This window comes from Pristis pectinata, chromosome 14 (assembly GCF_009764475.1).
Source record: "Pristis pectinata isolate sPriPec2 chromosome 14, sPriPec2.1.pri, whole genome shotgun sequence".
Lineage (NCBI taxonomy): Eukaryota > Metazoa > Chordata > Chondrichthyes > Rhinopristiformes > Pristidae > Pristis > Pristis pectinata.
In genome coordinates, this window is record NC_067418.1 from 37,424,073 (window position 1) to 37,439,191 (window position 15,119).

At 40.9% G+C, this 15,119-nt stretch overlaps 1 protein-coding gene across 1 annotated transcript in view; it reads left to right on the top strand.

Annotated features, from left to right (window-relative positions):
• Positions 1–11,443, top strand: part of LOC127577751 (potassium voltage-gated channel subfamily C member 1-like) — a 55,848-nt gene extending 44,405 nt beyond the window's left edge. Inside the window, 2 exon segments of the mRNA XM_052029277.1 lie at positions 6,757–6,954; positions 10,516–11,443. Of these exon segments, the coding sequence (XP_051885237.1) occupies positions 6,757–6,954; positions 10,516–10,580 (263 nt within the window). The 3' untranslated portion in view covers positions 10,581–11,443.
• The last annotated feature ends 3,676 nt before the right edge of the window (positions 11,444–15,119 follow it).

Consider the following 15,119-nt stretch of genomic DNA (forward strand, 5'->3'; position numbering starts at 1 on the left):
GAGGCAGGCCTCCTCAGTCCGGCCCTCTTGCATATCTCCACAATTTAGAACAATACAAGAGAAACTAAGGCAGGAATAGGCCTTGCAGGTTTTCAAGCCTTCTGCAGCATGAAATCTCATCATGGCTAATCGTTAGCCTCAATTCACTTTGCTGTCTGATCCCAATATCCTCCATCTGCAAAACCATTATAGTTCATTTTTTCATTAAATTCAATAATTGAGCATCGGCAGTCTTCTGAGACAAAGATTTCCAAAGGTTTGCAATCCTCAGCATGAAGAATTATCTTCTCTTTTCAGTCCCAAATGCCTCGCCTTTCTGCTGACATTTTGCGTCCAGTTCTTGACTCTCCACTTGGTGAAAACAACCTCTCGGTATCTAACTTGTCAATCCCTCTCAGAATTGTGTATGTCTCAGTGAGATTACTTCTATTCTTCCAAACTTCAGTGAATATATCTTCTTCATTCCCTCCTCATTGTAATGTCCCCTCAACCGCAGAATCAGCCCAGTGAATTTCTGCTGCACTGACCCAAAGACATTCTGTCTCTAGTCCTATTCCCACTCCCAGTTCTGCTACGACCACATGTGTGCACCACGGCCAATTTCATTCCTGCCCTACTCAACCCCCAAGGAATTTTATCAGCATAGGTACAATAAGGGAGGAGGCCATTCAGCCCACTGAGTTCTGTACCAGCTCTACATATAATTAATATAACTTACTCCAATCTCTCTGCCTTCTCCATAGCCCTGTAGATTCCTTCCCTTCAGATATTAATCCGGCTCCTTTCGAAGACCACGGTTGAATTCATGATTATCCATGGCAGTGGATTCCGCACCCTAATCACTTGCAGCATAATGAAAAAAATCTCATGTCACTTTAGGTTCCTTTCCCAATCACCTTCAATTTATCTCCCTTAGTTCATAACCCCTTTGCCAGTGGGAACGTTGAGAGAGTTTCTCTCTATCTACGTCTCTATCTTTCATGATTTCTTTGTATCTCTATCAGATCCCTCACAGCCTCCACAGTTCCAAGAACACCAGCTTCTCCAGTCTATCCCTATCCCTATCCCTGGAATCAACTTAGTAAATCTCTTTTGCACCCTCTCTAAAACCTTTACATGTTTCTTAAAGGGAAGCACCCAGAATTGAACATAATACTGAAGCTGTGGCTGAGCCAGTGTTTTATAGAGGCTTTATAATGGTTCATTGTGACTTCCTGCTCTCTTATTCTATTAGATCCATGATCCCCTCTGCCTTCAGACAGCTTTCTCAACCTGCCCTACCACTGAAAGTTTGAATTTGAAATAATTAATCATCTGGATATAGAACTTAGTTTACTTGATGGAATCAGCATGAGAATGATCAGCTGAATACTTCAGTTACCGTGCCGTATAACAAAGCAAATATTTTGAATAGTGTGGAACATTGTGAGGTCAGCACTGTGGTAGAATAAAACAGAAAAACAGAGAACATTTTATATGGTGAGAGACTGAAAGTTGCTGGTGTATCCTTGAACGCTAATCACTGAATGATAACATAGAAAAAGCAACTGGGAAGGCAAACATTTTTTCGGCCTTTATTTCAAGAGGATTTGCACAGGAGTCAAGGCATCTTACTATAACTATATAGGGCCTTGGTAAGGGTGCACCTGGAATATTGAGTACAAGACTGTCTCGCTACCTAAGGAAGGATATACTTATGATAGAGGGGGTGCAACAAAGCTCACCGGAATGTTTCCTGAAATGGGAAGCTTGTCCTATGAGGACAGATTTAGCAGACTGGGCCAATACCCTTTTGAGTTTAGAAAAATGAGAGGTAACCTCATTGAAAGATACAAAATTGACAGGGGCTTGCCAAGGTAGTTGCAGAGTTGTTATTTCCCCTGACGGGGGTGTTTAGAACTAGGGTACACTGTTTCAAAATAAGAAGAACTTTCTTATTCACTGAGTGTTGTGAATCTTTGGAATTTTCTGTACAAAAGGGTTGTGGAGTCTCAGTGGCTGAGCATATTCAAGACAGAGATTGATAGCTATTTGGAGATTTAAGTAATCAAGGGACTGGGACTAAAGTGGAGCTGAGGTAAAAGAACAGTCATGATCTTATTGAGTGGTGAAGTCGACATGAGGGCAAATGGACTACTCCACTTTCCACTTCTTACATACTTCTGTTCATATATTACTAAGAAAAATGCCTTGGCAGTGTAGGTACAGTTGCATTTAATTGAACAAAGCCATAGTATGATGGATAATACACATTTTTCACTGCTTCTAAAGTTAGCTGTCTCCAGTTGGTATTGTTCCCTTTCCCATGTGGTGTCTCCTTACACTGCACAAGTGGACACTATGTACCGAAACATAAATGAAGACTAACTGAGAGCAAGAGAGAAGGTGAGAAGAAGCACATTTTTGACATCTTGATCTATGGCAACAAGGTTACTTGCTGCTAAATTATATAAAAGGAATTAAACTTCCTATGTTTAATTAATGAGCTGGTATTTAAACTGTCCAATTATGATGTAACCAAGAGCATTTCAGTTACTGAAAACCATAGTACTTTAGTCTCCAATTCAGTGTGCTCCTCCAAGCGTTCTGCAACTTTCTTTTTATATTTTTCACACCTTTGTCTTCTGTTTCCCATTTTATATCATGCTAACTGGAACTCAGCATTTCTTTTCCCATTCACAATAGTCTTTGCCTTCTGTACACATTTACACTATTTCACTCACCATATTTGACAGATGTGGGAGGGAAGAGAGATCATAGAAACGTAGAAAAACTACAGCACAATTCAGGCCCTTCAGCCCACAAAGCTGTGCCGAACATGTCCCTACCCTAGAAATTACTCGGCTTACCCATAGTCCTCTAAGAGATACGATAGCGTCCTTTAAGAGACTGTTGGATAGGTACATGGAGCTGAGAATAGTTTTCGCCTCCACCACCGTTGCCGGCAGCCCATTCCACGCACTCACCACTCTCTGAGTAAAAAAACTTACCCCTGACATCTCCTCTATACCTACGCCCCAGCACCTTAAACCTATGTCCTCGTGTGGCCCCCATTTCAGCCCTGGGGAAAAGCCTCTGACTATATACCCGATCAATATCTCTCATCATCTTATATACCTCTATCAGGTCCCCCCTCATCCTCCGTCACTCCAAGGAGAAAAGGCTGAATTCCCTCAACCTGCTTTCATAAGGCATGCTCTGCATTCCAGGGAGCATCCTTGTAAATCTCCTCTGCACCCTTTCTATGGCTTCCACATCCTTCCTGTAGTGAGGCGACCAGAACTGAGCATAGTACTCCAAGTGGGGTCTGACCAGGGACCTATATAGCTGCAACAATACCTCTCGGCTCCTAAATTCAATTCCCTGATTGATGAAGGACAATACACCATATGCCTTCTTAACCACAGAGTCAACCTGCATAGCCACTTTTAGCATCCTATGGACTCGGACCCCAAGATCCCTCTGATCCTCCACACTGCCAAGAGTCCTACCATTAAGACTATATTCTGCTAACATATTTGACCTACCAAAATGAACCACTTCACACTTATCTGGGTTGAACTGCATCTGCCACTTCTCAGCCCAACTTTGCATCCTATCTATGTGCCTCTGTAACCTCTGACAGCCCTCCAAACTATCCACGACACCCCCAACCTTCGTGTCATCCGCAAACTTACTAACCCATCCCTCCACTTCCTCATCCACGTCATTTATAAAAATCACAAAGAGCAAGGGTCCCAGTACAGATCCCTGAGGTACACCACTGGTCACCGACCTCCACGCAGAATACGACCCTTCGACAACCACTCTTTGCCTTCTGTGGGCCAGCCAGTTCTGGATCCACATTGCAATGTCCCCTTGGATCCCATGCCTCCTTACTTTCTCAATAAGCCTTGCATGGGGTACCTTATCAAACGCTTTGCTGAAATCTGTATACACTACATCTACTGCTCTCCCTCCTCAAAAAATTCAATCAGGCTCGTAAGGCAGGACCTGCCCTTGACAAAGCCATGCTGACTATTCCTAATCATATTATACCTCTCCAACTGTTCATAAATCCTGCCTCTCATGATCTTCTCCATTAGCTTACCAACCACTGAGGTAAGACTCACTGGTCTATAATTCCCTGGGCTATCCCTACTCCTCTTCTTGAATAAGGGAACAACATCCGCAACCTTCCAATCTTCCGGAACCTCTCCTGTCTCCATCGACAATGCAAAGATCATCGTCAGAGGCTCTGCAATCTCTTCCCTCGCCTCCCACAGCAGCCTGGGGTATATCTCATCCAGTCCTGGCGACTTATCCAACTTGATGCTTTCCAAAAGTTTCAGCACCTCCTCTTTCCTAATATCTACATGCTCAAGCTTTTCAGCCCACTGCAAGTCCCCACTACAATCCCCCAGATCTTTTTCCATAGTGAATACTGACGTAAAGTATTCATTAAGTACCTCCGCCATTTCTTCCAGATCCATACACACTTTCCCACTGCTGCACTTGTTAGGCCCTATTCTTTCACATCTTATCCTCTTGCTCTTCACATACCTGTAGAATGCCTTGGGGTTTTCCTTAATCCTGCCCGCCAAGGCCTTCTCATGCCCTCTTCTGGCTCTCCTAATCTCCTTCTTAAGCTCCTTCCTATTAGCCTTATACTCTTCCAGATCTCTAACATTACCTAGCTCTCTGTACCTTTCGTAAGCTTTTCTTTTCCTTTTGACTAGATTTATTATAGCCTTTGTACACCATGGTTCCTGTATCCTCTCGTGACTCCCCTGTCTCATTGGAACATGCCTAAGCAGAACTCCACACAAATATCCCCTGAATATTTACCACATTTCTTCCGTACTTTTCCCTGAGAACATCTGTTCCTTTCTTTTCTTTGTAACAAATGAAAACATGAGGGCCTTAATATTGTATCCTATAGCGCAGCACTTATGTGCGCTATAAGATACAATTTCATCAGAAAATCCTTCACGAAGGATGTTCCAGGACTTGCTGAGTACTCTGCAAAGTCTGGGATATTCCTTCCGGGTGCTCTGTGCATCTAATACACTAAGACACAGAAGTGCTTCGCATGCACAGCAGCATCCAAAGTCACGAGCTGCACATCTAGACACACTTGCTTGGTTTTCATGCATATGTGCATGGCCTGTGACCTTGGCAGACTTGTGTCCTGCTTTATTGAAGCTTAAAGGGGAAGAAGCAGAGCAGGCTTCCTTCACTGTAGAGTATCATGTTGAGAACTTACTTCAGGAGACCTATTAAATTAAAAAACTTATCACTCACTGTGGTTCTCTCTATGCCCCCTCCCCCAATTTCCCAAACTAATTGTAAAACCAACTCTCCTCCTCAACTTGAGTGTGCTGTTGACTAACCACACCCCCCCAACTCCCATAGTCACTGATTACCACCGCCCCCTGACCCTGATTTTGACTGCCCAATCCTTGAGATCCAATCCTCTGAACTAATGTCCAAGTTCTGTGACCTCCCTGTTTGGGGTTTTCTCCCATATTTCCCCCCCTCCCCCCCCCCCCCCCAACAACCTGTGATCCATGAACCAGCCTCATGACCTGCCTGTTTCCCTCAGCAGTGGGGAACTTGTCAGAGAAATGACCTTTGAGAACATTTATGGTGCAAGGCTCTTTCCAAGGTGCCTTGAGCTTTGGAAATTTTGTAGCAGTGGGTCCTCAAGCAAAGCGTCTGTTAGCCTACTGTTCATGGCTTGTTTCACTTGTCTTTCTAGACACAGTGTTTCCTTGGCTGATGTGCTTCAATGCAATTTGATGCGTGGAGCTAAAAGATAGCTGCAAGTGGGAATTTAAAAAGTAAAGGATAACAGGGAGTCATCCTATGGGTAGAAAATTAATAGGGAACAGGATGCTGCATTTTGAATCATACTTTGCATTTTTCATTAACTGCTTTTGCCTTGGTTTTATCCGCTAATTGTTTTAACACTTCATTATAGAACTACGGGGAAAGGGACTAAGTGGATAGTTTTATCAATGATCTGGCAAAAGAACAATGTGCCAAATGGCCTTCCCTGCTGTAATTCTGTAACTTCAACATTTTCCTATGAAGGGAATGACCCTGAATTCAGTTGACAATGGACTTTGTTAAAGGATGCTTTTGGCTAATAGATCAGACTACTGCTGCCCAATGCCACATGGTAATAGGCTACACAGGTGATTAAAAGCTTGTTGTGCATAAAACAAATTGAGCATAACAATGTGTTGGAATAAGTATTACTTACAACTTCAGCTTTTAACAAATAGGATGGTCTACAGGCATAACTTGATTTTCTCCCCCCAATCATTTTTGTACTAAGCTCAATGACCACAGAATAGCCTTAGTTTAAACTTCCTGATGGTGGTCTCATACTACAGAGACTGCATTAAAGTATCTACTGTAGAAAACATGAATCACAACAGCAGATATCTATGTCCCTCCATCAGCCTGTTGTTACAGAATGTTGTCTCCCTTTTACAAAGTCCTGCTCATTCTGCTCCATGCACACAGTGAGTAGTTACTTTTGCTTAGAGTTGTTGAAATCTATCTCTCACAATTTTGGTGCCGTTGCTTACTATATTTATGTGACATTATTTGCCAATGCAAAATATTTTATTGGCTGAATGTGCTGCCTCTGGAGTAACTTTAGTTGATTGCATAGAGCGTTACAAACCATAGATTCTGCTAACCTTTAGTAAGAAACACAAACATAGTACTTAGCATTTCATTCAGCTTTTGCTTGTATATTTGAAGATTTTAAACAGAACGGTGATGCAGCAAATGCAGCATTGGCAAACGAAGATTGTCCTCATATTGACCAGGCACTGACGCCTGAAGATCACCTCCCCTTCACTCGTTCTAACACCAGGGAGAGGAATGCCAGAGACGGGCCCTGCTTCCTCTTATCAACCGGGGAATTTGCATGTCCACCCGATGGAGGAATAAGAAAGGGTACGTAACACACAGGCAAGATACGTAACCTTATAGGTATATATATCAATCTGTTAATCTAGTATTGCTAGGATATACAGCTGCATTGGGGAAGGTTTATCATGGATTAATAAGCAATGCTTAGCTGTGTAGAGTAATTGTCTATGAAATTCCATAGAGATTTTAGAAAGACGCTAAGCGCCATGAATTAAAGTGTAGAATTTCATTCAAGTCCTCTCACTGGTGTATTGTATATATATATATGTATATATATAGATCTATACATAGAGAGACAGTATTATCCAAACCATACCATTGGTGTGGTATATAGGAGCTTCATGTGCCATTTCTGATGGACAGTCTTCTATAGAGAACACTTAATATGTAAATATAATTTATAAAGTAAATTAAAAGCCAGACTAAAAAAAAATTGATCACAACACTTTCATAAGAAAGTAGCTTGAAAACCTCAGCTAAAATTATCTTTGTAGCAAAGTGTTGAATTTGATTCCGTATTGGACAGATTGGCTAAAGAGTAATTCACTAGTGTGTTTCAATGTCAGCATATTGTTGGCCCGTGGAAGTGTGTTTCTACCAGCATGAACGATGGAAACCTTTCAGCTTAAATCCATCCTGTATGTGTTCTTGTAGATCTGTTCAATGTTAAGTTCTTGTGCATGTTTGAAATGGAATTGGTTGCATGTCTAGTCTTTAAATGCTTCAATGGACTTCAGAATAGTATCAAATTGGCATCAAAACGAGACCAATTCCAACTGAGATGAAAGACTAAAGAGTTCCCAGGCATTCCTTCAAGCCAATTCATACATTATATGGGGTGAGATATCAGATCAAACACATGTCAATCAAGTTTCCACCATGGAAGTGACATTAATATCCTTTAAAAGGGTTTTCATGAAATTAAATTTGACAAAGTAAACTTGTTAATAAAAGAAATAGACAAATGGAATGACTTTGGCATGGCTTATCTAACCAGAGCAAACTGAACATTGGATTTTCTGTTCAGTTGGTTTAATTAGACATCTTTTCAGTGTTTACTACAGTTGGCTTTCATGTCTGGGTCTTAGAGAGCTGAATAACTAGATGGAATAAACTACTCAATATCTTGCTAATCAGTTTACTATATTAATGAAAGACTAACATAATAGCCTCATATTTCTGATGTATTTATTATCTAGCAAAAGCAGTGATTTCTTCCACAGTCTGAACATGTATGAAGCTGAGACACTTCCTAATTTAAAAACAGAGAATTGTCACTTGTAGTGGGGAGTTGCCAGTGGGGAAAGGGGATGGGAGGGGGACATTTGGTGAATTATGTGCTGGCCTTTCACCTCTAGCACCTGGATTCAATCCAAAACTCTATCTATGGGATTAAATTCTCCTTTAGTTGGCTGATACTCTGACCAGCCTTAAAGTACTTCTGCATAAGAATAGGCATTATGCTCCAAGGTCCATCTCTGATTTGGCAGTCTCACACTCTGGAGTGTATGGGAAATGGAAAGATTGCTGCTCTGTGGGTAGTGTTCAGTTGAGACTATGAGTTACCATACTATCTGAATCAGTGATGCTGAATTCAGGTAATACTGACTGGAAATTATTGTTTCTTCAACACTGCCATTCCTTTCCTCCACTCTTCAAAATTCACATAACAAGTCTGATTTGAAAGCAATGCATAAGAACCTCTGGAAAGAATTTTCCACCAATATCCCTACTGAGCCAGAGTGGTTGCTATGGTAATTGTTTGGATTAATATCAATTTCCCCGGCTCCTAACATATAGATTCTTAAAAAGGGTACTCTTTCTCATTTACTACAATGAAACCCCTACCTTCGAAAAATTCCATGATGCAGACCAAGTGGGCTCCTATGCTGAACAACTCCATGATTCTGTACAACGTGGCATCTGCTCAATTGATTTCTGTATTCTTATTTTCTAATCAAAACTTAGTTTCAAAACAGTATTGCCCTGGTTGGTCTCCCTCAGAGTATTTGCACATATCAGTATAAATCTTAAAAGATTGTGTTTTCCATCTTGACCTGGCACACAGCTTCTGTTTTAGAGTCAGCATTGCCAGCTGTAACAGCATCACCAGTCACAAAGTAATTTTTATTTGTGCAAATATTCCCCCACCTCATGCAATAAAAGCCCAACTGCTTCACATAATCAGCCTACGGTAAATATTCAATAAGGCAAACATATGCAGGTGCATAAGAAGTTGATGCATACCTGTAGACAGCAGAAGCTGGGTGGAATTGGACTTGGCAGTTGATTGCAGGATGGTTAGATTTAGGTTCCTTGTTTGCTGTACTTTGGTTTGGTGTATTTGACTGAAATATTGCCACCTCAGGAATAACATGAGAACATGATAGCATCAACAATTTTTTAACCTATTAGTTGTGCTGAAGTAGCAATTTGCCCTAAAACTGACAGTGCAGAACTCCAGAAGTGGTAAATTAAAATACAAAAAAAAACCCAAAAATTAATAGCTCAGAGTAACAACACTATAGACTGTTTAGCAAAGTAATACCACATCCAACATAGTCTATCACATCACCTGAGTTCTTTCTTAGAAATCAATCCCTGGTGAAATAAGGGTTGTTAACTTAGGGATGTAGAAGCAATCCCTAGTAACCACTTCTCTTTGTCTTTCATTAACAGTGATACTACTCTGAGCATGCAAGTGCATGGAGATGCTTTATCAGACTGGCAATGATGTAGACTCATCATTATCCATTCTATTGTTGATCCAATGCTGTACTTTGCATTTTTCCTACATAAAGGTTTTGAAAACTCAAGGAGCCTAAGCAACAGAGCTGGCATGAGCAGAAATATACTAAAATTGCCTTCAGTGTCTTCTTCGCTCTACAGCTCTCCTTGTCCATTGAGGCTTTCTCCGTCTCCCATACCATCCATTTTATAGCATGGATTAGTAGCTGAGAATGGTCCAAAGCTTTAGTCCTACAGCCTATACTGTCTTGCATAAAACCAGGTAATAAGTCTGAAGATTGCATGTCTCTAGGTAGCACCTTGCTGCTGGTGATTCTACTGTTGACATTAGGTGGGACAATCCTCGTTAATTTCTAAATGGGATCGCACAGGCACATGATAGCACCAGTGGTCTGTATGCTACATGTGTTTGGTGCATAGATGGAAATAATGCAGCTACATGCAGTTCCCAATAATTGATGATTCAGCCCACTGCTTTGGGTGTGCATTTGTCCATTTGTGAAAACACTGGATCTTTGGAAATGGGTAACATTTATGTTTATTGGTGCACCTGGTCAACGTTTGAGATTTCTTTCTCAGGATCTTTTGAGCCATATGACCCTGAGGGAGTTCACACAAACATGCAGTTTGAGGTGCCATTGCATGGAAGCCAAACTGATTGCGAGCAATACTCTTTAGAGGTCCCAGTTAATCTGGGTGCATGTGAAGGTCTTTAGAAGAAGGATACTGCCCCCTCTGCATGTAGCTATATTTTTTTTAAGCAGAAACAAAATGCCACATTTATATTGAAGGGCAGGGAAAAAAAGGTCAAGTATTCACTGTATTCTTTGCATGCAGATTTCTGCAAAGGCAGCCCTGTCATTGCTAAATATATGCAAGCAGGGGCAGTCAGAGTAACTTAATGAGCTGGGACAGAATTGGACGCTCTGTGGGCAATTATCTGTCCACTGGGAACATTTCAAGAAAAGAAGACCCACCTCTTTAGGACAAGCAAAGCTACTTCAAGCCGAACAGGCTTCTAAGGACCATGTGTGTAACAGATTTGACCCAGAAATGCAGGCTTTCTAAAGCCCAATGTTTCCAAAAAAAGGTAGAAGATTTGTATTTGTTTGCTAGCATGAACTGCATGTTATAGAAACTGTAATTCTATGATTAACCTTTAAATCAGAAGTTCTATTTCCTTCCAAAATACTTTACTTTTACAAAACTTTGATGTGATCATAATGTAAGAATTAACTATATTTATTTGCAATGGATAGCTTTTTTTGTATTATTCATGAAACAGTGCAAGATTAGAGAAAACTGTATGTAGATGGCGATTGGTCATATTGACCACTCATCCGTGCTTCAGATCTCCATCTGAAACAAGCCGTTAAAACTATGTATTCAGAAAGCACTTCTGCCCCTGTATCTGATTAGGTTGGCATGCTAGTAATCTTGTATTTTCTGGACATCATGTGTATCTATAAATATTAACTCTTCATCCAGATGGTCTTAGCCTCTTTGCATTTATAAGTGTATATTTCAGACTTGCAGACTCTAAATTAGGAAGTGTGCATTTCATTGAACAGTACCAATTTATCTACGCCGTTTTCCATGGCAGGACTACTGGTCCAAGTCAGCGAGTGACTTCACTCTAATTTGGTCTCCTAAAGTTGGAATCAATACTTCAGCACTGTATGCAATTTAGTTCTGAATACGTGCATGCACAATATAATATGCAAAAAAAAAGTTCGAGCATGAAATAAATTTTGTATTAAATCGGTCACTGCCTGCATGGTTTGATTTATTTTTGTTTTCAATAATGTGAGTCTTGCATTGATGAATTCCCTGTGGTCTCCAAGGACAAATCAGGAGAGTCAGACTGGAAACATCAGGTGCTTGGCTCATTTTCAAACAATCGATGAGTGAGTACGGAGTGGTAGTGCTCTATGACAGGCTGGGAAGGCTGTTACTTATCACCAGAGGTTCATATGCAGTCTTAACATCTATCTATAATTTAAAAATGTGTTTAATTATAAATGTTATTATTCATAAGGTAATGTAGCTGTCACAAAGTGCAGAATTCTTTTTGGAGGAATGATTGCTGCCACACATTTTCTACTAATGATACCCAAGCTTACTTCATGCCTGATGAGATTGGATGGTGAATTTTACCTCTTGATAAAACTGCCTAGATTCAGGTCCATCCTTGAAAGAGGAGAGGTGGTATCCAGTAGTTAATGGGAGACTGGATGAAGAATTCTCTTATAGTTTTTTTAAAGCAACTTGGGAGACAAACCAAACATATGAAGGGTCACTTTAACATAACACTCTGTGGGGAAAAGGTAGATTGGGTCAGAGGTTTAATAATTCACCCCTGTTTTAAACATCCATCTACAGATATACCAGGGAGGACCAACCTCGGGGAATCAGAAGAAATTAACAGTAGGACTAACACTCAGCTCCCTCTTGGATCAAAGGATCAGCAGCAGCTCAGCAAAGCCAATTTATCCTAAGGAGGCGATTGCTTATTTTCTCCAAGTGCTGTAGTAAATTCGCAGGAATGGAACCTTCTTGCTATTGTGGTTGGGCAGTAGCAAAAGGCTGGCAGCCATTCTCCTGATATAGGCTTCCCCAGGAGCAATAGAAGTTGGGTGTGTGTATCCTTTAAGTTGGGTAGTGTAGACATATGCTATTGGGGTGGGTCTATCCCTCATTAATGTCAAGATGCTACAAGTAAAATTGGTGAGGAGAAGGAGAACAAAAATTAGCCATATATTACTTAACCATAATACTGCAAGAGTAATGAGGGATAGTACAATCAGGAGATTTGCATGCATGCTTTTCCTACTGGGGCCTTTCCACGTTTAAACAAGGGGCAGGGAATAAGGAACTTCCTCTCTTTGATGAATTAGCTTTCGTGCTTATAGCTCTGGGATGATGCGTTCAATAGAGGAGATGGCAGACTATTTATTTAATAGGCCAGCTGCCTACTTGAAACAAGTGTCTGGAGGGAATCAGTTTGCTTGCTTTAGGCTGAAGAAGATCACGCAGCCTGGAGACTGACAGTTCAGCAGTCAGGTAAGTCATAAGAGCAGGCAATTGGTTTGTGCTGGTCAGAGGAAATTGAAGAGACTTGCTGTCTCTCACATGTGGGGCATAGGCTGAAATGCACACTCATGTTATTCGAGAAACTGCCTGTAAAAATTTCTGTGTCCTATAAGTAGGTATTTTGTTTCAGACCATTTTATACACCTGCATATTCAACATTTTGCAAACTTCTACAATGCCAGATTTCATGCAATATGAAGAGTGTCAGGCACCAGTTATTTACTTACTTTAGGTATTGTCTTTAACAGCTCACCCAGGGACACATTCCTCCTGTCCTTTCCTGAACATGCGTCTCTTGTTGGGGAACAGATCTGTGTATACAAAGAACAGTTTTGAATATTATGCTAGTGGCCCTTCCTCACATGTAAGCATATGCATGTAAAGCCAGGGGTTAATTACTGTCCATTCTCATCCTCAGCCAATATCACACACACTTTCCATAAGAAGTCACTTAATCCTGGTTGAATTTTTCCTTCCCTGATGCAGGGACATTAAAATCAGCTTCACTCTGAAAACACGGTCACAGTTGAACCCAGCTAACTGAACATAGAACATTGAATCTGGGGCAAACTCAGCTGTCGAAAAAGAAACAGAGTTAATGTTCCAGATCCAAGACCTGTCATCAGAACTTTGTTTCACTCTCCACAGATGCTGCCTGACCTGTTGGATATTTCTAACATTTCCTGTTTTTATTTCTGATTGCCAGGAGCTGCATTTTTTTGCTTTCCCGTGGAATCTAGGACAGTTGTTGTTTATCCTGGAATAATAAGGCTCTGGGGCTTGGAGCTTTCTCAATGGGCATATCGCAGCAGTTAACATGTACAATGTCGTGCTCATTTTGCTAATGCCAATTAGCAAAAGGCTCCTCCAAATTTAATGAGAATGGGTATAAACTTAAATTGGGCCTAAATCATAATAATGTTTTTTCCAATGTCATGCAATTAAAAATTGATTTTTCCATTAGTGAAAGATGATAATGACCATTCCTGGGTCATCATTCAGAAAATTCAACTGGGCGCATCTTGTTGTGAATGACTCGTGACCTTGATGTGATTTCCATGTCAGAGCCACGTGGGATGGCACACTTTCCTTATAGCCCTCAAACTACAGGGGAACCTGGACCACATTATCCCGGGAATGCCTATCATTAGGTACTTCTGTATTAATGTGGCCCCTACTCAATATTGAGCTGGGAGATAAGCAAAATAGTTGGTCGCAGCACCCCCAGAACACCCCAGTTTCCAGTTAACTCCAGTTGCTATTTATTTATTTATTCTTTAAATATGAACCTTGAATTTTTTTAATCACCATTCATCCACATCAGGCACACATTTTCAATAATCTGTTAGAAAAATGATTATGCTTTTATTGATATATGCAGGTTTCAGTGAGGATGAGTTAAAAGCAAATTGAGATTGTCCTACAACAGCAGGAAAATGACTTTCATTCCTGATTCATCTGAGCATCTGCTCTCAAACTGAACAGTCCTTTTAATAAGTGGAGTTAGTAGTTACTCGTGTTTGAGAATTGAAGGATGACTGGAGACTTGTCCAGGTGGAAACTGCAAAAGATCATTGAAACCCAATTGCATGCAGTCGACAGCAGATGCATCTGAGATTGGGGCAACACAGTCATTCAGTTAATTCAACTGCTTCCTCACAGCAACCTGGGTTCAATTCTTACCTGGGGTACTGTCTGTCTGGAATTTGTAAGTACTCCCTCTGACTGTGTGGGTTCCCTCTGGGTCTCTGGTTTCCTCCTGCATCCCACACATGTGCAGGTTGGTAGATGAATTGCCCACTGTAAACTCCCCCTAGTGTAGCTGAGTGGTGGAATCTGGGAGGACTTGACTGTAATGTGGGGAGAATGGAATGCAGGGAAAATTAGTGAGGGGATGAGATGCCTCTGTGAACCGGCATAGACTCGATGGATTGAAATGGTCTCCAGCTATGACGTAAGGAAGTATGGAATTATGGAAAATCATTGCTTGGCTTTGCTGGAAATAAATGTAGGAGAATCCTCAGTTCTGAGTCTTTTTGCATTACTATTTTACTCTTCTACTCTGAACTTTTATGAGTTAAAACACATTCAAATGAGCTATGCCACAATAAAGATGAAGTAGTGGTATAAAAATTGCTGCAAATGTGGGTCTGATGACAAATGTGTTAATTGGACCCCCATCTCACTGTCAACACCACACTGTATCTGGTTGTGAACTACTGGAAGATCAATGCATTAAAAATATGGTGGTGTTGATGATAAATTTTGAACTGCGTGTGCAAGGTATTACCCCTCAAAGCAAAGGAAGAAGAAGATAAAGAAGGAAGGAAAACAAAAGCTGGAAGTGG